This window comes from Pempheris klunzingeri, chromosome 12 (genome assembly GCF_042242105.1).
Source record: "Pempheris klunzingeri isolate RE-2024b chromosome 12, fPemKlu1.hap1, whole genome shotgun sequence".
NCBI classification, from domain to species: domain Eukaryota; kingdom Metazoa; phylum Chordata; class Actinopteri; order Acropomatiformes; family Pempheridae; genus Pempheris; species Pempheris klunzingeri.
The window spans coordinates 9,919,352-9,943,487 of NC_092023.1; the positions used below are offsets into that span (position 1 = coordinate 9,919,352).

The 24,136-nt window shown below is 43.3% G+C and overlaps 1 protein-coding gene across 1 annotated transcript; it reads right to left on the bottom strand.

Annotated features, from left to right (window-relative positions):
* Positions 1-557: 557 nt before the first annotated feature.
* Positions 558-11,457, bottom strand: zbtb18 (zinc finger and BTB domain containing 18). Its single transcript, XM_070841292.1, has 2 exons — positions 11,008-11,457; positions 558-5,554 (listed from the first exon to the last, which is right to left on the bottom strand). The coding sequence occupies exon 2, from the start codon at positions 5,535-5,537 to the stop codon at positions 3,840-3,842; it is 1,698 nt and encodes a 565-aa protein (XP_070697393.1). The 5' UTR covers positions 5,538-5,554; positions 11,008-11,457; the 3' UTR covers positions 558-3,839.
* Between the last annotated feature and the right edge of the window lie 12,679 nt (positions 11,458-24,136).

Below are 24,136 nucleotides of genomic sequence, written 5' to 3' on the forward strand. Positions count from 1 at the left end.
CTTGAGGAGCTTTGGAATGAGGCCGAGCTTGAGTGTGTGTGTATGTGTGCGTGTGTGTTGCAGGTGGTTGGATCTCAGATATATCAGGAGTTGTGCAGGCACGCAAAAGCACACAGTGAGTACACACACAAACATACACACACACACACACAGACACACACACACAGCAAGTGTGCAGGCCATCAAGCTGTGTCCAAGGCTTGCTGCAGAGCTTCTCACACACACACACGCACATACACAACTTCCACCCACATTGCAAGTCACTGAGGAACAGGACGCCACAACCTCCTGCAACCTGTAACTCTGTGTACGTGTGGGCATGTGAGCTGCCAATAAGACAGTTGCACTGAAAACGATCAAAGTTTCTGGATTGTCCCTGTACAAAAATGTGCTTAAAAAGATGGCGATTTTGAATGTTCGCTTATCTTTGTGAATGAAACTGTGCAGCGAAACATGAGCAGAAACACAGATTTATTGCAGGTAAATTTATGATGTAAGAACTAGCAGTGACGTCTTCTTTTTTTGCAGAGGAAAAATAACAGAACTTCACACACGGGTTGAATTTCAAGATTCTTATAATTTATTGCAGTTTGCACACAATTTAAAAATGTCAACAACAGCACACCAAAAAATTACAAAACTAAACACAATTAGAATTTACTCCCCTTGAGAGAAAAAAAAAATCAACCCAACTATGATTGTCAAAGCTAAAAATGACTAAATCTGAAAAAGGAACATAAAAGAAAAGCAAAGAAAAAATTTAATCTCAAGAGGGAGCAAATACATCTGAATCAAAATCTGCTTGTTTTTTCCCCAGACAGTGATTGTCCTTTTTCAAAACAGACTCAGTCATTTCAAGCCCCCCCATCCCACCATCCTCCACCACCCCTCTCCCCCCGTCTGCCTTTCCATAAACTGTCTCTGACATTTCAACATTTTATTTTTATACCTTGCTTTAAAGAAAAAAAAAAAAAAAATCTCCCCCCTTTGTTTTCAAGTAAGCACAGCAAAAAGATGGAGATGTCTCATCAGGGCGGTTACTTCACAGCGTCTTGAGCGGTTGACATCGCTCCCACAACTCCACCCCACACTCACACTTAAAAAATAAAAGAAAAAAGAAAAAAACAAAAAACAGCCCGGACTACAGCAGTTTAAGGCGGTCAAGTACAACCAGAGGAGCAGAACAGAACAAAAAAACAGCAGTAATGATGAAAACAACAGCAGGATGGAGTGAGCCCATATGCACAGACGCTGCCAGTGAAGAAATAACGTTTCAAAAAAATAAATAAATAAAAAAAGAAAACAGAGAGAGATGATGCGGTGCAAACTGCCGCAATGTCACCCACACTGTTGCATTGGCAGAGTCTGTAGGTGCCACCAGATGACAGGGCGGCACGTACAACCACCCCACACACTGCATGCACATCAACGGACGTGTGCACACATAGGTATACACACTCACACACACATATATATCTGAGTGAGGGAAAATGTGGAGCGTTCACTTTTCAGTATCTCTATGTCAAATGTTTTTGGATTGTACAAACGCTTGACCATTATTTTGAAATCACAACAAAACAATTAGAGATACGGAGGTTAAGAAAATGAAAAATGATTAAACTGATGTATCCACAACCCAAACACGACATTCACATACAAAACAAGTCTTCCAATCACATGATCAAAATATAATAAGACATCATTTTCTGATAAATTCAATAAATTCCATGAATTTATACATGATTTTAAACAACTACTTCCCAATGCTCTACAGTATCAAATACTCAGCATCAGAAATGTTTTTTTAATAAAGGCATCTTTTCAGCAAAAATCTGATTTCATGTCTTTTAGCTTAAAAAGGTGCATTCAGGCATGCCAATTCTCTCCCGTCTATCTCAGAGTATGGATGTTTTAGGAGGAGACACCCACAAACAGACATCTTATCACATTCACGCCACTGCGTCTAATGTGAAATGCGCTGCACTGAGTTGGGTGGATTACTGTACTGAATCAGCACAGCCCTGCTCGGCTCGGCTCAACATGACGCAACAGTGTGACAAAGATACCTGACCCCTCAACTTTCAGCAGGACAGCTCAGGTTCAGCCTCTCTCCCCGTTATTCTTCACACTTCAGCCAAGTCAGAGCCACATAACTGCACTCAACAGACCTGAAATAAGTGCCCCATCAGCAGAAATAATTAGGAGATGGCTTGACCACGTCTAGAGCTGGAGAGGACAGAGACAAGAGAGATGGAAAACAGACATACAGCAGTGGAGAAATTTAACGCCTGAGGAGGAGCAGGAGCAGGAAGTGCTGGGTGGACGTAGATCTTCAGTAGGTTAAATTGACTGGTAATAACCAAGCCACACACACACACATACACACAAACACACGCAGCAGAGAGATCAGTGCATATAGACACAGGCTTAAAATGCTTCATCGTATCGCTTCAACATCCGACAGAAACACATTCGGTAACATTCTTCTAGGAGCCAGAGCGACAGACCTACGACGAGTAGAAAAAAAATTCTTTTCTCCGTCGAGTGTTATGTTCAAACATTTCCCCCCTGATGCAAAAACCACAACTTAAAGATTTAAGACAAAATCAAATTTTCATGCAATTTTTTCCATATTTGTGAGAACAATATTCAGTTTTTCAACAGACCGCACCCTGGAGTAGTATTCACAAAGAAAAGAAAAGGAAAGCCCATTGTCAAATATTTGATCAATTACAATGTGTACAGTAATACAGCAAATTCACATTTTTATTTTAAAATATACAGGTTTGGACGTCATGCAACAACAGCAGGTCCCATTACAAAAAAGTAACAAAATAATAATAATAATCATTAATTTAAAAAAAAAATTGTAACGGATTAAAGTTCTAAAACTATAGCAGAACAATATACAACAACCTTAAATTAAATACCTTTTCAACAAGAGATGTTTTAAAGACTGCCAGCTACATTTAAGAAAAAATTCTATTAATAACAATAATAATAACAATTATTATAATAATTTGTAAAGGTCTTTTCATTTTTAGAAAATACTTCAAATTGATTGGAAGTGAAAAAAGGAGGCTGTGCATTGCATGAGTGCCATCAGTTTGTCTGTCAGTCAGTCAGCTTTACCCTGAACACACAACACCAAAGAGCTTCACAAGAGAAGCGGGGAGCGCTTCGCCATCGACACGTCCATGCCAGTAGAAAATAAAATTAATACACACAAAACACACTCATACACACTCACGCACGTCAGGTGAATTTTTGCCAGAGTAGTGCAGTATCACACACACACACTCACACACACACACACACGCTTCTTCAAACCGTGTGTGTGTGGTGGTATCGACTTGTGGTGATCACAGTACCCGTTTAGTGTATTGTAATGCTTTTTCACTTCAGTGTGTTCGACCTGAACTCCTGCAGTGGTGTTTGCTGTCTGTGGAACTGGGACCGATACGCTGGCCAGCGTCGGAGTGTTGTGTCTGAGATGAAACACAAAGAGAGTGAAAACTCTTCAAAAAGGCGAGACATTCTCACTGGGACCCATGTCCTTAGACGCAATGAAAACCACCAAACAGAACTTATGTCAAATAAAAATAAAAGTTCAGAATAAAATATAATAAAACAAAATTACCCCAAACAGCAACAACAAAAAATAAACTCAGTAGTAACATTTTCATGTGCTATTAAAGTGCAATTGAATGAGATTTTGCGACACACAAGAACATGACTCACTTGAACCCCAAATGTCAAACTCCTCCCTCACCTCCCCGTGCCTCTCTGCCCTTCTTTCACTCTCCACTTTCTTTCCCTTTATCAAACCCAGCAGTCTGTTACTTCCACAGTTCCTGGGAACTGTCCTCGATCGCCCAATCCCTGACATTGGGCAGTGCCAGCGGTTCACTCTTCACTGACAGTGAGTTGACCAATTCGCAATGGAACTTGCGAATGTGTCGGTAGAGGTCCCCGGACTGCGTGAAGCGCCGCTCGCACCACTTGCAAGCGTGCGGCTTCTCACGCGTGTGCACCACTGCGTGGCGGCTGAGGTTGTGTGAGTACTGGAAGCTCTTGCCGCAGGTGGTGCAGGTGTAGGGTTTCTCACCAGAGTGTGTCCGCTCATGGCGCTTCAGAGTATACATGCAGGAGAACGTCTTGCTGCAGATAGTGCAGGTGGGCACGTTGACGTCTCCAGCGGGCTTGGAGCGGATGCCCTCCTGCTCCCTGAAGTGGGAGCTGAGGTGAAGCTGGAGGATGTGTGGGGAGGGGAAAACCTTGTTACACAGAGGGCACATGAAGATCTGGGTGTGCTGTGCTGACAGCATGTTGGAGACGTAGGGTAGCAGGGAACTATCCATGCTGGCCACCTCGGCCTGGGCGCGCTCATTCTCGCCTCCCATAATGTCCTCGTCGTCTGCTGTGGCCGAAGGCTTCTCCTCCCGCTCCAGCTCTGAGGCCAGAGAGGCCTCTCGCAGAGCGGACAGGTGAGCCTCCAAGCCGAGCCTTCTCTGAGCCGACAGAGGCCCTCCGACCCCGTGGTGGGTCAGGCCTCCGTTAGCACTGGGAACCGTCGCCTTGGTGATGCCGCTGTGCTCCATGTCATAGTCTCCACCTCCCAGTTCCTCTTCCTCGTCAGAAGCCACGCCCCTCTCCACCTTCACCCTCACAGCCAATGGGCTTTGGAGGCTGTCTGGTGTAGCTGCACCGCTGAAATAGGACTGGTGGTGGTTACTGTGGTTGCTACCGGCAATCGGCTTGACTGACAGGTCCAGGACGCAGTCAGCTGCATCATTTGACACCCTCCTGCCCCTGTGCCCTCCACGAGAGCTCACGGAGCGGTGGGATCTCTGTGAGATGGATCCAGTGGAGCTGGTGGGGCTGCCGGCCGGGGAGAGCAGTTTCCCTCCCTCCCCCAGCCCTTCCCCACCCTGCATCTCCGCCTCGCCATGCCCTGGGCTGGTTGTAGCCATGGCTGGTGTCCCTGGTCTGTCTGCAGGCGGCAGCCTCAGCCACAGCGGTCCTCCCTCGGCCTTCCCCTCCTCCTCTTCATCACTGTGCAGCAGGTCGGCAGTAGCGGGCCGGTCTGTAGAACCATCTGATAGACTATCAGCCTTATCGGAGCAGCTGGACCCACCATCATCCTCTCTACGCGTGCTGTCTGCCTCCGCTGTGGCCTTCTGCTTCAAACGTTTCTTACACACCTTGACAATGTCATACATGTGCAGGTAGCTGGCCGCTGCCAGCACATCCTCTACGGGAAGGTCCTGGAACTGCAGCTTGCCCTCATACATGAACTCCAGGAGCAGGGAAAAGGCCGGGGCCGTGACTATGTCGCAGTTGAGCTGCACCACGTCTCTCTTGTCCAGCTGGTCCTTGTAGAAGAGGTGAAAGTACATGCTGCAGGAGGCCAACACAGCTCGGTGGGCCCGGAACTGGGCATCGCCTACCAGCACCGTGGAGTCACACAGGAAGCCTTGGTGCCGCTGCTCGCTCAGACACTGGAGTAAATGTCTGCTGTGGTCTGGGAACTCCATCCTGCCGTCCTCATAACCTGCAGCCACACAGAGACACAGAAGCAGAGTCACAGTTAGATACATCTGATAAAGGTCTCAGTATGATACCAGACTTTAAATATACACCTAGTGCATGTTTTTAAAAGCTTTGCAAGGTTTTAAATAAGTATTTTATGTGAATTTTAAATAAAATATTTCACACAAGAAAAAAAAGGAACCGAGAAATGTAGGAAAAAAGCAAAACGTACAAAAGACGTACAAAACAGGGATTCTAAGAGGAGGCAAGACAACAAACTTCATCTAATTTTTCAAAAGAAAAAATATATGTCAGTTAAAATTCAAGTGTAGAAATCATGACATTGTTGTCATCATCACTTAGGCTTTTGTGTTAGAAACGCAACTACTGCAAACAAAATTACCTTAAACAAGACCAATTTTAAAAAAAGCAAGACAGAAGAGACAAATGCCAAAAACACATATGGTATGAAATGCTGAAAACAAAGCACAGCGAAGAGACCGAGCAAGCGAAAAGAAACAAATCAGGAGAAGGTAGGTCAGTAAAAACAGGAAGCCCGAGAAGTAATAAAAGGAAAAATCTATGAAAGGTATATTACAATAAGACAAAAAAACGAACAAAATGTGCCGCAAAAATGCTGCAAATATTTTAAATCTGCTAATACGTTTTATGTACACTAAATACTAATGACCTATGCACAGCCAAGATTTTTTACTAACAATTACAACAGAATTACCACAGAAATATTTAGCTCAACTATGACTATTAAGTCATGGACACATTCCTTCATACGATACCAAATGTTCAGTGTATTTCTGCGACTGTTTTATCTAATTAAATTAAATAAAAAGAAAAGGGGAAATTAAGACAAAAGGCGATAAGTAATTACAACTGGAAAAAAAAGCCTAATAGTAATTAAAGATTTAAGCAATTAAAATTAATCACTGATTCAGTTTTAACCCACAGAAAGACTCAATCTCAGGTAAACCAGCAGCGACAGATTCGTCTACTCTGTCTCTCCATTCTCTCCATGTATCTCTCTAAACTCCTCTGCCTGCACTCCTGGATTGTCGCTGCTCCTACGCTGGTTATTTTTATTAACCCACTTTGGCCTGGCCTGGCACAGCCCTTTTAGGTAACCGGCTTTCAGCTGCACACACTGTCCTCACGTACACAACACTCACACACTTAGTACCAGCCTACCTACCAACCACCTCCACAGGCTAAGTCGAGCAGGAAAACTGGCCAATTGAAATAGCAGTGTTGAAAACAAAACAGCTTGTCCCCCGTTTAACCTGCAAGCACCGGCTTTAGGTGGAAGATTAGACGAGGGAGAGAAAAAGGACAAAAGTTGCAGCGATGCTCTTCAAGCGTCCTTAAAAAAAGGAGTGTGTAGGATTTATATAGTTGATGAAATAAATGAACAACTAATTAGGAAAAATCTCAGATGACAGATGGCGATAACGAGAATGAAATCTGTAAAATCGTTAAGTCCCACCTGTTAACCAAGTCGATTTGTCCTGTCTGAGAAAATACATTAGTCCCGCTCCGCACTGTGTTAACCAAAGCAGTTAAATCACCTCATCTGAATGAAGCTAAACCAAGAATGTCAGTGTGTGAGAGACTGTGTGTGTGTGTGTGTGTGTGGCTGCGTGATGTGTATATGTGTGTGTGCTCGCCCTCTGGCTCGTTCAGACTGCTTTTAATGAGGGGGCTTACGGGGACAAGGGTGTACCACCTCCCACCCCCCCAACCGGCTCCCCCCTTCTCTGTCCAGCCAAACCCCAGTGCCACCTCCTCCTTACACACACACACACACACACAAACACACTTACACACACACACACACAACCATCCGTCACTCACTCACTCCTTCCCATTTGAATCTTACAAGAAAAACCCTGCACATCCGCCCCATAGTAGAAACTGCCCTCTTCCTCGACCCCCCCAGCGCCCGCCTGCCTCCGCCCACCACCACCACCCAGAAGAGAAGATTTACAGTACAATCACTGTAAGTGCCCTGCTCGTCACAGCATCAATCCTAATCCTTAAAGATGGCTAAAAATAAAGACGGCGGTGGCGGCGGTGGGGAGGGAGCCGTCGGCGGAGGCTCAGGAGGGCAGCAGCCCCACACCCGGCCCGCTCTGCCCGGCCGGCCTGCTCAGGCAGAGGTCTGGGAGAGAGACACAGAGGGGCAGAGAGGGAGAGGGTGAGAGAGAGAGAGGCTGGGACGGCCGGGGAGGGAGGCTTACCCACATCTGATCCAGCTGACGGGGGCCATATGGCAGCTGCTAGCCAGATAAAGAGATTAAGACTAGGAGGGAGTGCGATTACAGCTGTCTAGCCAATTCAGGCAGCTCAAATCTGCAACTTCTAAATTAGTCTCCTCTACTCCAGCCGACAGGAGGGGAAAAAAAAAGAGGGTAGAGTAGACCGCACATGCTTTCAAGTAATTTTACAGCGAGTTAGATTTAACTGAAAGGAAAAAACTGATTACATGATTAGGATTAAACAACGGCTCATTTCATGTTTTGCTTAAAGTTTGGGTTTAAAGCATTTTTAGCTCTTTTATCAGCTAAAGAAAAGTTTATATTCCTTTGCTCAAATTTAACTAATTAGAAAAATTATTACATTAATTTTTTTTTATCAAAATGTTATGTCAAAAAGGCATAACTTTTAAAAATGATTTACCTTGCAACAAAGTGGTAAAAACAAGAGCTACACTCAATTTAGAAAAAAAAACTGTTTTGTCAGTTGTAACTTTGCTTTCAATTATTGAGTGTCTGAACAAACTGACGACACAAACAGGCAACCAAACGCAAAACAATAGCTAACTTTTAAATGCAGGTTTCTAGACCACAAACTAAAAACACAGCAGAGTGCTCACGGACTGCAATTACCCCTCAGACAGACAGCACCAACGCGGGTTTACTACAGAGGCACTCACCAGCAGTTTCACACAGCGCTCACACTGGTTTGACACACCGGAGATCCCAATAACACAACACAATAACTACTCCACTATCCCAGACTGTCCTACTATTCACTCCGCCTCACACACATACACACACATGCACACTCAGAACGATACCTGCAGCAGTATGCATCAACTTGATTAACTCCACTGTAGCAGAATAGCTGGGCTCTCTGGCTGGGAATGGCTGAATCTCTCTCTCTCTCTCTCTCTGTCTGTCTTTCTTGCTCTTTCTCTTCCTCGCTCGCTCTCTCTGAATCAATGAGTGGGTAGATACGGAGAGAAGAAGAAGAGGGAGGCAGGCGAAAAAAAAAACACGCTGTTCAAACTGCGAGGGACAGATGCAAAGTGGAGGAGATGTTGGAGGGGGAACGAGATACCACCTCCCTCCTCCCTCCTCCCTCCTCCTCCTCCTCCTCCTCCTAACTGGCGCTGATCGGCAGCCACAAACACACACACATACACAGCATGTGCACACACACACACATACACAGCACTAACTCTCCCAGGCTGCCGCTGAGACTCACAATAAAGGACTGGGGAGGGGTGGAGGCGGTGGAGGGACGGAGGAGGAGGAGGTGGGGTGGATGGCAGCCTGTCAGCTGCTCTGACATCATCCTCAGATGGAGATGCTACCTCCAGCTGTGCTCTTTCTACAGCCATATGCTGCCTCCTCTACACTCCTGCCACCAGACTCCTCTTTCATTCTACCAACACCGACACCACGCAACTTTGTCTCTCTGTCTCTCTTTCTCCCCCTTTTTCCTCTCTCTCTGGGAAAAAAAAAGCAGCGTCTACTAAATGCAGTGGGATGCCGATTTGGTTTTTTTGTAAAGCAGAGTTAATGCTCACCAAATCATGCCACCATAGCCACACACTGCTACCAAAACGGTCAGGGATGGGGAAAGTTAGCCAAATTTATACAGAGGTTCTGAGTAAAAACTTTTCTCTGATCTTTTTCTAGTGTTGTGAATTTATTTAAATACTCCTCGTCTCCTTCCAGTAACCATAAACAAAAGCCAGCACAGCACATTTGCAACTGACAGAGGCACGCAGCTGATATTGTTTTCCACTTCTTTATGGTTCAGCGCCACTGCCTTGTCTTGTATTTATTCACTCACTCATTCATTCGTTCACCCATCTATCTGTCCATCCATGGCCCCCCTGCTCAGACCCTCCGGACTACTGACAGGGACAAAAAATGAAATGAGGAAACAATGGGAACAAGTCATAAAGAAAGAACCTAATGAGTGCAAGTCCCAAACAAAAAGGTATACAAGCCCTTAATATGCCGAGGAGAAACTTATTACAACAGCTTTATTTCACTTTCGTTTTAGGGAGAGTTTGCACGTTTGGAGCATGTGAATTTACAGCTATTTTATTTAGTATAGGAACAAAACTACTTCCATTTTCAATAATTTTTTTGTGTCCCAATCATTTTTAAAATAATAATAACGATAATAATGTCAGTGTATTAAAATATTGTCACCTCCTGATATTTCATGATAACAAAAAATAAGGAACATGTAAGAAAATGGTCAGAGCCACATCAATGACAAATTATGAGAATATTAAAGTATTTGATTTACAGTGCAATACGTGAGTCTGTGCAACATTTCTAAGTTGATTCTAATGATTTCTGGATAATATAAGCAAACTTTTCCTTAGTTTGAGTAAAAAAACAATTAAAAAAAACAGGTTTAAATTTCGGTCGACTAAACTTTTACAACCTTTTATAAGCTCAGGTAAAACCTCACACAACGTGAGACATTAATTTATCCGATTTAAACTTTAATTAACTCCACTGGAGTTTGAGTTAGCATCTTTAATTACAGTGTTAGACAGGAGTGTGTGGCTGGTCGCTGCACAACCACCGATGCACTATTTCAATTTCTGTTTTACTTTGTCACATTTTATTAACATGACAGCGCCACAGTCAACACCCACACCCACAAAAGTCCACAATGCGATCGCTGAGTTTATCATAAATCACACTAACGTGCTCCTTAACTTCATTTGAAGCAGCCGGAATTAGCTGCCGCGACTCGGACTGTTTATAAGCTTCAAAATTAGCATAAAAGTCAAAGTAATAGCACAACTGAGAGGCAGTGAGAAGGGTCGCCGAGCAAACTAAGCGACACAAGAGGACTGTAATTAATTTCTTAGCAGGAGACATGAGAGAAACACACACTCACACACACACACACACACACTCTCACACATATGGAGACACACTGACCCACGCAGCTAGCTATAGCTCGAAAATGGCTAACAAAAGTAAGGCGAAGAGGCTACAAAATTGAGCTATTTACAGTTGTTGGGAAGGCCCCGGTGCTATGACAACAGCTGCTAAAACACCGCGGAGGGAGAGCTAACATAGCAACTATTACCACACAGTCATGCTAAGGGAGGTTTAGCTACTTTTTCCCCTCCGTAACCCACCCTCTCTCTCCCTCCTGAGCCTCCTTTAATCGGACTCCCGTTTAAGAGACAGCACTTACAGACAACACGCTCCGACGTCTTCCCCGCTTCCTCCGTCAAATCCCTCTTTATTCCCCCCCTTGGCGGACAAAACTAGATTGACTTTTTTGGACTGATTTCCATAACAGGCTGCCGAGGCGAGCAGGCGGAGGGACGGGGAGTCTAGCACTCTGCGGCGGCCAGATGTTTCCGAGCTGTTGCTGCTCAACTCGGGCTGGGAAAGGAGGCGAGTTGACTGGCACGGCGCGGAAGCCAATGGTGCCGGCGAGGAGCAAAGTGAAGGCAAATTGGAAGCGGCCGTCTAGAGGAGGAGAGGGAGGGATATGTCTTCTTCTCTCGTCGGCGTAGGTTGACACCAGGCAACAACAACAGCACCGCCACACACAGCGAGAAGGAAGGGGAAGAAGGAGCTGCGGGCCAAGCCGACTGGTTCTGCGAGTCAGTGAGGCGGACTAGAGGCGGACTGGCGCAGCCGGAGAGCGAGAGAGAGCGGAGAGCGGCGCGGTGCCGCCTGGGTAGTGTAGTCCAGCCGGAACAGAGGGGAGGAGGCGGGGCTGGTGTGAGCAGGTGCACCACCTTGACAGGAACGAAAAACAATACCTGTTGGTTTCCAGGGGTGCTTAATGCCTAACATGTCATCGCTGAAATATAACAGCTTCTCCGCTGTCGTTTCATATTTGCTTCATGTACTTTTTTGCTGCACTTTTATATGTGTGTAAAAAGGCTGTATGTAAAAAGGCTGTATGTTTGCATTTATACATAGGGTATGCATGTCTATTTATTCATTATCCATCACCACTTATCCTTGAAGGTGCCATATTCTGCAAAATGTACCTTTTAATGTCTTCTCAATGTAAATGTGTGAGCTCGATGTGTGTACAGACCTTCACACTCAGAGGAAACGCCGTCCTCTCTCTGTTTCTCCTGCTCCATCTTTCAGTAAATGTGTGCGAAAACACGGCGTTCAGATGTGACTCCCTTTATGATGTCATAAAGGGACATGCTGATCATGTGACCCCTTCAAGCCCACTTAAAAACTCCTGAATCCACCCTGCTGTTGTTTCCTCACTAACACCAGGTAACATCCAGGTAACTAAAGATGGCGAAGCAGCGGCAACAGCTGCAGCAGCAACATCTGCTATGAGAAAAATAATGTGTTTATTGAACATTAAAATATGTAAACCTGTTCTAGTTGGACCTCCAAATACAAATATGAACTTGAAAGTGAGCAAATTATGGGACATTTACGGATCGCCAATCAGAGCTGACATTGTGTGAGAGACGGGGTACACCCTGGACCGGTTGCCAGCCAATCACAGAGCCGACACGTAGAGACAGACAACACTCACACTCACACCTACAGGCAATTTAGAGTCACCAATTAACCTGCATGTCTGTGGACTGTGGGAGGAAGTCAGAGAGAATCCATGCAAACGCAGGGAGAACATGCAAACTCCACACAGAAATGATCCGGCCAGCCAACAGGTTGAATCCCAGAATCTTCCACTAACCACTATACCACGGTGCTGCCTGGTTAAACGTCTGTGCTTAAGTTAGATATTTACGTTTACATTGCTCAGCTTTGTTGTATGTCTATTTCTGTATAAGTGAGAAACCAGTGGAAATACTGGAGTCAAATTTCCTTGAATCTGTACACATACTTGGTGAATGAAGCAGATCCTGAGCATTTAGTTACTTTGCTAGTGGTAAAAAAATATTAGTTGTTAACATGCACCTGCAGTACTTAAAGGAAAAGGTCATATTCTCTCTTAGTTTTTGTCAACAAATCTCATGAAAAAGCCAAAACCGGTCCGAAGATTTACAAAGACGTAAATCAAGCTCAACAGGAGCAAATAGTGTATTTGTTGGGGACAACTTTCAGCTGTAGATTCTTGCGAGTGTTTACAGCAGCAGGATGGTGTGTGTGGGACTGACTCAAAATAAAATACAGTGCCTATCGTCATCGTAATGAAGGAACATGTCATCCAGTGCAACAGCATGGCTCATGGATGTGAGGAACAGGATCAGGCTTTAGATAGAAAAATAATACTGGTTAGTAGGAATTGTTGAATATAACAAAAATAAAGGCTATCACCCAACTTAGCCTCTAAAATAAAAATAGTAACCCTGATTTGGTTACACAGGCCCAGATTGTAGAAGGAAGTAGGAAATAATAGAACCATTATGAGGTATTATAAGCTAACTCTTAGGCCACTACAAAATCAACCAAATTCCTTGCCCTTTTCATTTGCAGCACTTGAGTATTTATACAATTAGTCAAATAATCAATTAGTAATTGCTTTGTAGCCTACAGCTGTGTTAGAAAACACAATAGACATATTGAGGATAACCTCCTTTTCTCTGTCCAGCACCTTCAGCATTGATTACAGTTTACATGCATGGCTGCCTTCAGTTTGTGATGTGCCGTCAGATTAAGCTCTGAGTGGAAAGGACAAACCCTCAGTGAAATAAGCTGTGTATGTAGTGAAAATATAGCTGCATAGAACAGGGTTGCTTAGTAAAATTAGAGGCAGAGATTTGATTTAGTGCACATTAGAGACAATCTGCGTCAATTTTTAAGTCTGCAAACTTAATGAATGAAAGGAGAGATATGGGAAGTAAAGACATTCCTCTTTAAATGAGTAATGTAGGCGAAGCAGTTGCCTTGTATACAAATAAGTGCAATAGGACCTCACCTATGACTCTCTGCACCTCCCAAATGCCTGGACTTTGAGTGGCAAGGCCAGTTTAACCTGTATGTTGCAGTTTACAATAAACAAGTTGTTGCATGCATTCACAGCTGACTGGTCGGTTTCTTCACTGCCAGCTGTGCATCATCACCATCATCATTTTGTTTATTACTGCAGTGGTCTTCAACATGGGACCCCACAGTTTATCTGCAGCCTTAAGTGAGACTCTGTTTCTCTCGTTTATCTGTCCGCGGTTGATTTTCATACCTATTTTATGAAGAATGTATTTTGCAGAGTGAAGTGCTGCAGAGCTGGAGACATTTGGGTTGTGAGTTTCCTGCATGACATCCAAGAGAAGAGAAGCTGGGAAATCTAGGACACAGCGCAACATCAGCAGCAGTGTTTCTGCCTGTCCAGAAAAAAGGCAACCTGTTTCACAATGATTAACAAAAGGGACGTTCAAGTGTTCAAGCTAGGCTGCACCCAGGGGACTTAAATTAAAGGGGTTCAAGACAGAAACACAATGGGGTAATTGTGTTCTTACAAGGCTAAATCATTAATAGATCTGATCATTGGTAGGGGAGGTCTAATAGTCATAAATAGACAAAATAGATAGTTTATAACACTTGGAAATTGCTGCTGATCACGCTGCTGCAGTAAAATCATATTCAATCATTTTTAAAAAATCCTCTCAGACGTGGGTCACTGGGACAAAAGCCTCTATCGTCTGTCATGGGAGCCTTGACATGAAAAAGTCTGGGCAGCTCTGGTTGCCTGAGTGAGTCTGTGGGCCTATTTGCATCCCCTAAACCTGTCCCAGTAAACTAATTGGCGTTACTAATAGATGGCTGGATAAACTGCAGCCCTGTATGGTAATGAATTCACACGATCCGGTGTCATAGCTGAAGGAATTGTTAAAATGCAAATGAATGATGACCCTGTTATGTGTCTATCAATTTGGGTATCCACGTTACCAGCGCATTACAATGAGCCCCTTGTTCATGCACAAATACAATTGGGCCCACAGGCAGGACCAGTTCAACGTAAGGCCTGTACAGAAAATTGGATTTAAGGACAGACTTTCAAGTCTATTAGCTAATTTAAGCAATATATATAAGTAGTTCAACCATTTTTAGGGTAATTGCAGATTTCACAGCATACAAGGCTCCTCTTCTGAATAATTTTCTCTCCGTGTGCAGGGAGATGTGATGTACGGAAGACTGACCCCACTGTCTCTTGTGTAGCTCCTATACTGTAAGGAGAAAGATGCACTTCAGTTACAGCCTTACATGCATTGAAATCTGTTATGTGTGTGTCTTGTGTGTGAATGCCTCCAGAGATTCCTGTGCAATTTTCTAAACTTCTTTCACCGCTCCTGTGTTCGCCTCTCTGATCCACTTATTGTTTTGCCACTGACAGATGCCAGAATAGAGCCTAGTGTGTGTGTGTGTGTGTGTGTGTGTGTGTGTTTGTGTGAGCCAAAAAAGCAGAGCCAGCCTGATGTTTGAAATTATCTGTACTACTATTTCATCCTCCCTACAGCTGAAAGCTAAAGACAAAGCAGAAGGCAGGCAGAAAAAAACATAGAAAGACCAATATGCAAAGCAGAGCCTGTATTCACACGTCCTCCGCAAGTTTTGGTTTAGGTTTAGGTTTCTACTTAAAGCTGAGAGAAAATGAAATGCATCGGCCCACAAATAGTCCTGTACATTTAGAGCGAATCCCTCAGACCTTCCTCAGATCTTCAGACATTGTCACAATGATGACAACTTTTCTTTCAGATGTTTGTTTTCATTTAAAATAAACTACACAGTACACATTTAAAACAGTTGCCCAACTATTCAGATTATGTCTGTCCTGTCATCCAGCATTTTACTTGACTATTTTTTCCACTTTCTACCTCTGGAGGTCGCTGTAGATCCCATGTTTTACACTCCAATTCTCTCTCTCTGTTCTGTTCCATTCAACGAAGCTTTGTTGGCATGAAATTTTGATCCATAAATATGTTGCCAGAGCAATTTACATAGAGGAAAATAAACAATACACACAATGAAAATGTTTAAAAGTAGTGACGTGCTTCCTGAGAAGTGAGAAATATTCAGAATCAGATCAAGAAAGACAGAAAATGATGTGTATGAGTACAGTACATGAAAATAAAGAAAAGGATTTTATTCTTATTCTGATTTTTCACATAATTTCTTAACATTAGCCTGACTGACTGTTGTTTCACAGAAAGTGTAAACAAATACCACTAATGTTCAGCTTTTTATTTCAGTCCCCCCTGAAGCAGGCAGACCTAAGTGTAGGTTTATTTTTTTGTCTGAAGCAAAGAAAAAAGCACTTTATGAATCTGGCAGAGGAAGCAAAACCTCTGGCCATCGCTGAGACATTATGACTGTATGGTTTACAGACTGCTGCTCCTTGCCAGCATTAATTATATTTTGCGTGTCAACGGGCTTCTGTATTCAAAGGTGTTCAGCGCAGACAGCTGTTTGAAAGCAACTCTGAAAAGGAATACTGATGAACCCCATTTTTGCCACTAAAATGCAGCATAAATAGCAACTCAGACAGTTTTATTCATTGAAAAGACATTTGGTAAAACATTTTAAATACATAACAGTCCCTGTAATGAATGGTATGCTTAAGGATTATTTCATTTGGTCTAATACTGCATCTCTTCTGCTCTTCTTTCTGTTTCTTTCTTTCTATGGACACAAAAATATAATTCCATCTGTTGCCAGCTTGCTGAGAAGCTGACCTTTAATTTACGGCTAAATTTGGGGATCAAGATGTTTCAGCTTATTTGCACTCATTGGAAATTGTTCAGCTCACCTTCAAATCAGCAGGAGGGGTGAAATAATGAAATAAACCCATTGAAAGCAGCCCAGAGGAGCAACAGGGAACGCGTCAACACAGAAAGCATCTAAGATCACTGGCTCGCTTCCTTTGACAATTTCTTGGGCAACTCTAACTGATTTGAGCACAAATATTAAATAAGTTGGTTATACGATTAGTGGAACACTTTTCATACAAGACTTTGAAATGAGAAGAGGGAAATTCTCAAATCCAGACTTTTTTTAGCACAGGGATTCTCCAGTTTGGCATTGGCCTGTACTCTGTCACAGGGACCACTTGGTACACATCCTGTCCATCTGATCTATCTATCCAGTCTCTTAATCCTGCAGCCGCCAGCGGTCCTCCACAGTGTACCCCACAGCTTCCCTCATCATGGCTGCAATAGAGGCAAGTGGGAGGGGAGACATTCTAGGAGACACTGGCTGGCTGACAGAGGAAGAGGAAGCAGAGGGGGGCCGGACAGATGTTTGAATCTCACCCGGGGCTGATGAGATCAATCCATCCTCCAAGGCAGAGACAGAACCAGCGAGACTGAGAGAGAGAGATGGAAGCAATGCCTATTAGTACAATTGGCTGCCCTCTTTCCTCTCTGCATCCCAGACATCCCAATCCTCCTCTTTTCTTGCCGAGGTGAGCAGCATATCCAAACCCATTATAGATCCAAACACCCAGAATACCCCTGGAGCGAGCTGCCACTGTGAGGGGGAGAAAGTCTATCAGCTTGGAAGAGACCCGGTCTCGGTTCCATGTTGGGTGCACACCCTCTCCTCTCACACTATAGTGTTGATATAGTAACTCTGTGGAGAGGTTTAGGTTCTAATAAGACACTGCAACAAGCTGCAGGCCTGATCATTTGGTTTCATCAATGGAACAGCAGAGAAATATTCACATGGAAGGTAGGATTTTTCAACAAAGTTTGATTTTATGAGTCAAATGTCAAAATTACATTAAATTGGAGCTTGAAAAAAACCTTCTCTGCAGGTCTCTGTTGTAGATTTAGCATATTTCACACAAGTGCTCAGAGATTCAAAGAGTACAAAACCCAACTCAAACCCAAGGTCCCGTGGATGTTCTCCCATCAGACACTCCTACCACAAGACGAGGCCACAAACTTTTTGTCCATGTCAGACCTTGCGAGGAAGTCTGTCCCTATAGTTTAATGATCTGATCATCTGGCCCAGTGTGGCTGCTGTTGTAGGAGTCTGGAATGCGGCCATTTTGACTGAGTGTAAAATATTCATGAACTACCAATGGAAGCCCATCTGACTGGCTGGGGAACAGCTGCTGGGTCTCTGTGCCTCTAGAGGTGCAGCATCTGTCCATTTGAGGAAAGTGAATATGTGTTTGTGTAAGTGCATGTTTGAGTTTACATGTGTGTTTCTGTATGTGTGTGTGAGTGTGTGTGTGTGTGTCATGCTTTTCTAGACATGTGTGTGCATATAAGAGCACACATTCTGTATGTGTGAGTGTGGGCTCATGTCTAAGGGGGACCAGGCATCAGGCGAAACAACTGTGTATTTTACTTGCTTTTCTCCAGATGGTGGAGGATCGTTTTAGAGACGATCAAAAAGCGAGTCTCATCTATCAGGATCTGAGGTTGTCAATCAAATATCACTCTCTCTTACACACACACACATGAACACACACACACAGACTAGGAGAGCAGCCCCAGTATAGTAGGCTCTGCTGTGTGTGTGATGTGTTAACGGGAATTTGTCTTGTACATTTGAAGCCTCTGCCACTCTATATGTATCTGTTTGTGACCCAGCATCAGCACATCACAGCTTAGCAAAGTGTGTGTGTGTGTGTGTGTGTGTGTGTGTGTGGGCTGTTCGCACCTGTGCGTGTGAAGCTCACAGAGAGCTGTACAGCTTTGGCTATGGTCGTATGATGGACATCTGGAAGCTAAATTGGTTAATGGCGCCTCCAAGCCAACAGCCAGCCGGCAGTCCCCTTGGTGAGCTGAGACAGGGTGTGTGTGTGTGTGTGTGTGTGTGTGTGTGTGTGTGTGTGTGAGTGGGGTGGGGGTGTTCTACATCTGGCCAGCCGTCTTGCCACAGACAAACACCCCTGTTGGACATTTAGGGGCTTTTCCTATCCAAATTAATTTTTTTGTATTACCATCAGAGCTTGCTCCAAACAAAATGAAATTTGTTGTGTTCACACAGGAAAAATGCTGCATTTGCGTCAATAAAGAAGCAGCTCATTTGGCTTTGAAGGCCACACCGCAATCCATTGTTGGATGTGACTGAGTTGGTTTTGATAGAGCTCGTTATTCACAAACACTTCTTGTTTTACGGAACTTCAACCAATGAAGTTTCATAGTGACACAGAAGCCCACAGCACTGATAATAACAGCAGCAACAGGCCTTCATGCTTAGAGCCAGTCAGGAAGGTCAGGACAGAGATCAAGATGGGAAGCCCAAGACAAAATACAAGATATATCATATGTATGAGCAAGATTGTTAGGTAGACTCACATTTAGAAAGTACATAGGACCCATACCTGCCTTCATTCATCACAGCAATAAAGTGATGGTGACAGCTTCAGCAAAGCACCCATAATCACTGTAAACAGTGTCCTGGGGGGTATAATGGCATTTCACTTATGGATGGGTACCATAAGAAACATTTTGTAGTAAACACAAATCATAATAAACATCAGAGGAAAATAACATAGCACTGCTCTGCAGGTGCCTGAATACCACAAAAGCTGCCATAGCAACCAGTAAAACATGGGTAGCAGTGCTTTATGGGAGCTGAAATTACCTATAGACTGTTGTAGAATGTTAGACGCAGGAGGAGTTTCTTGATGATAACTGAGACAAATTTCTGCTGTTTTGTAACAAAGTACCATCACACTGTCCTCTGTTTAGACATAACACAAAATAAATAAAATAAATATAAAAATCAGATTTTCTAGTTTTTGAAAATACAACATGTTTTGAAAGGAGTTTTGGTTGATGATTTGTTGCCCTGCTAGAACAATAATCAGTTCTCCGAGCCAGATATGGAAATACTTAGCCATGCTGCAGCTGCTAGATCTGTCCAGGCAGAACACACATACAGACAATAAGAGAGAGAGAGAAACACTAACATGGACAGAGCTTTAAATAAATACAGCCAGAGTCCAGGCCAAGAGTGCACAAACAGCAGTGTGATCTCCTCAAATCTTTATTGTAAGATCTCAGAGATCATGTTGAAATGAAAAGCGTCACTGTAGCCTCTGTTCTGTCTGTCTGCATGCCTGTCTGTCTCTTCAGTCCAGATGTCAGAGGAACTAGCCAACAGCTGCGGCAGGAAATGAGCCCCCAGGCAGTGAAAAGGCTAATACACTCCCATGCAGAGGAGAGAGACCAAAACAAAACATGAACACACACACACACATACATACACAGGGATGAAAGTAGGTGACATAAAGTTTACATGCCTCTTTTTTGAGACCAAATCCAATTCGTTGTGTGTGTGTGTTTGTTACTGAGCATCTCTTCAAACATGTTGCTCTATGTTGCTGTACATGTGTATATGGATGCAATAAACATACCCATGCAATCCAATACTTCAGTATTACTGTGACAGTATTCATGTGTCTTTTTTTTCTTCTGGATTCATCGTTTTTTTTGCGTAAAGTGTGTGTGTGTACGGCCGATGATGTGCCAGCCTGCCAGCCTGCCTGCCACATCGCCAGCCCCTGAGCCAGCGGGAACATTTGCCTTGTGGCTCCAATTCCCAGGAATGCCTAACCTGCGCCAGCTGTTGAGAACATGTTACCTGTGCCAACAATGTGCCGGCTCTGCCCACCACATCAGCTGCCGCTCTGTCTCCATCTGGGTGTGAGATTGGATTTGTGTGTGTGTTTGTTTGTCTGTAGCTAACTGTATCTTTAACTCTTCCCACATCTGTATTTGTGTTTGCATCTGCATGCATGAATGCGCTGCCTCGCTCATGTGTGTAGTGTGCAGAGTGCCATTGTGTATATTGCATGTATGGATGTTTCTAATGTTGTGTGCACTGTGTGTGTGTGTGTGTGTGTCAGCTCTGGTGTGTATGTGTGTCTCCATCTGTGTGTGCTGGGCCTCCCTTGCCTGCATCTGGAGCAGCATTGAAGAGGCTTTCCAACTAGCCTGCCAAACAGCCCAGATGTTAGTTCTGTAAGCCTGAGGCTAAATGGAGGGAGCCATACTCTCATTATTCAGGAGTAGTAAATTGCAACCACTTTTTTTAGCAGAAGAGAGAAGGAGAGACACCATAAAAGAATTAAGGATGTGCAGTAAGAGAAAAGAGGCAGTTTGCAGATATGCAAAGGGAGACTGATGATGTATGTTGTGATTGACATCTTACAAGCCTCTTCACAGAGCACACAGGACATTATAATACGTAAATACATTTTTAAGTGCCACTTTGATGAATTACTTATGTCAAGTAAGTTTCAACTCAAGTTTTTGCACAGTACAAGTATAAACTGAAACCAGTGGCAGGTGGGAAATTAATCTAAAATGTCATGTTTGAAAGATGTGGGAAGTAATGTTAAAGTGTAATTCATGCTCATTGTAATCTAGGTCTTATTTTCTTTTCTCACCGTACAAACCAGGTTAATTCTGAGTTTTGGGAACATCCCAACATTGCTGGAAAAGAACAAAGACTACACAAGAGACATAAACCATCAAACAACCATACAGGCTTTCAACAAAGCCCCGTAGGAAACAAGAGCAAACTGTAAAGCTGTTACCCTCTCCTTTGTTAACATCACCATCCAGGTTCATCCCTTGAGTTCAGATTGACCGACTGTATTCAGCACATGTACACAGTCTTAAGTGCAATAAAAGATTATTACAGACATTTCAAGGGTGATGATAATCTGATTAAAGTGTTGGTTTATTTACAGCCAGTTCAGCTATCTGAACAATTGTGTTTCTTGGCCCATTAATAGTGATGCTGTCATGTTCCCAAACCTGGCAAATACTTTGGTGAGTAAGAATCACAACTGATAGAAATTATGGCCAAAACTATAAAAATAGGATCCAATTTGTAAAAAAACAGAATCAGAACAGAATAAATAGCATATGCAGTCTGTAAGTAAAAACAAATCCAAACAAGTATGATCCTTAAACCTGCATTGCTTTCTTTTACATCATGGGGTCAAACATAAGCGTACATAATCTTAGGAAGTATCACCTAATGAAGCTCATATGACAAATATGTTGCTCCACTATGTTCACCAGCTTGTTTCTGACTTTGTCTGTCTGCCAGTTGGTCGTGAGCAGGTCGTGTACTGTGGATTTTTAGGAAAACAGTTGCCTTCAGCCTGTGGCTGAAAATAAAGAGTGAACCAAAACAGTAAAGATCTAACCAAAAACAACCAAAACAATGACGTGGATGATTTCAAGATTAAAGATGTTTATTGTCACTCCATTGTAGCAGTACACTATATAAAAGTAAAATAAAGAGACATAAAGATCTATATATAGAGCAAATTAATATCAAACAATATGAGGTAATGAGGTATGACAGCAGCACAAGGTAAGTAAGTAAGTAAGTATGTATGTATGTATGTATGTATGTATGTATGTATGTATGTATGTATGTATGTATGTATGTATGTATGTAAGTAAGTATGTATGTATGTATATACAGTATATATATAGATGGGTGATAATTCTCTGTGGCTTTAGGGTTAGATTACAACAAGCGACTCTTTTGATATTACACATAGTCATTTCAGTCATTTTTAATATATAAACATAGTGCAGCTTCAAGACGGGAGCCCTTTACATCTAAACACACACACTGTCACACTCAGACACATGCAGTAAGATTACCTACCACCCACACTGAGGTAAGTGTATGTCTTTGAAATTTCTGAAGCAGCAAGGTTGCTTGGCACACCATGCTAAAGAAACCAGACACACATCAAAATGAAAGAAAATGGCATAAAAAGTCACTCAGCCCTGGTGACTAATGTAGGCAATTAGGTTACTGTAAGGTCACCCTGTCCTTTGTGTGAGCTCTAAAACTCTAAAACTGCTATTTTCCAAACAGTGGAAAGATGAATATCCCTCCAAAATATTTGTTTCATACACGGGAGAGCAGCTTTGGAGATAAAAACACAACATGTTCATTCAGCGTCAAACAGTAGGACACAATTAGCTTGGTCATCTGGACGGATGTAGCTGTGACGCAGAGGCAGATTTGGCTGTATGCGTGTGTATACATGTCTGTCTGTATGCTTATGTATGTGTGTGTGTGTGTGTGTGTACTGTGGTAACCACAGAGGTGGCATCTGCCAGGGCGCTTTAGCTCTGTTTGTGAGATCCATGTGTGTGGACTTCCACAGGGCTTAGAGAACGTCCGCTCCCCCCCATATGGTGAGCTGTCACTGCGGGGCCACACAGTGCAGCCCTCCACTGTGTGGGACCTCCAGCCAGCCATCAGACTGGCCGAGTAAACAACAACTGGACATGGGGTGATGGTGTTGTGTTTGTTGGGATATTTTTTGGATAGGATATTATCTCCTAAACCTGTGATGAAAAAACACAGACATCATCAGAATAATCTATTTCTCATTCAATTACCTCGGTCATATGTAAGGATTTATGCTTCAGTGATATCCCAAAATCTGTTTTTGGAAAACACTTTTCGTCAACAAACTCCGTTCCCACACACCTTATCAAAACAGATTCACTTCTTAATCACTTCACAGGGATAAAATGTTTGTGACTTCTCATGTTACTGATATGGCTGAGCTGTTTTAAAATGTCATTAACACTGATAAGGATACAAGGTCTTTTGAGTTTATGAGAAACAAAAGAGAAAAAAATAACTAAGTAGCTGTGAGTTGGTGGTAGCCTCTCCACATCAGTCTGCACCGACAACTTTCTATCAAACATGGCATATGACACATTTGGGAAATGCAAATTGCTGAGAGAAAAACATGACTGAGAGACATCTTTTCCCATGACAAATATCTGTCTCATATCTGTCCCTCTCTTCTCGCACACAGATGTTACACAGCAGTTTGTTCTGAGAGAGAGAAGACGTCTCCTTCTGTGGCTCCCCAAGGAGTGAGCAGCCTAGGGAAAATCACATTTACACATAAAGTGTTAATGTGTCTCTGTGAGCAAGTGTGTGTGTGTGTGTGTGTGTGTGTGTGTGTGTGTGTGTGTAGACAAAAGAGAAAGGCAGACAGAGCGAGAGAAATGTGTCTTACAAAGAAAGTAAAGGAGGCGCAGACCAGAAATAGGAAGTGGCAGGATTGGAAACTGGGGGCCCTCTGGGGCCATCAGAGGCTTTAGAAGTGGGCGGATGTGTTTGTGTGTGTGTGTGTGTGGGAGGGGGGTTACTGCTGCTCTATCCTCTGGCTGTTCTCAAACTGTGTATGTTTTTGGTGTTGATCTCACCCAGTTGTTGGAAAGCCAAACACAGTCTGTGCACACAGATGTTGACAGATGTTGCTGTGTACAACCCAACTTCCTCTGAAGCTCGTACACACAATAGCACACATCAGCACACACTGGGGATATAGTGACACATATCCTTCCTGTGCATCCTCTGGGGACAATATTCCTGGCTTGCATGAGATATTCAACAAATAACGCAATATTTCT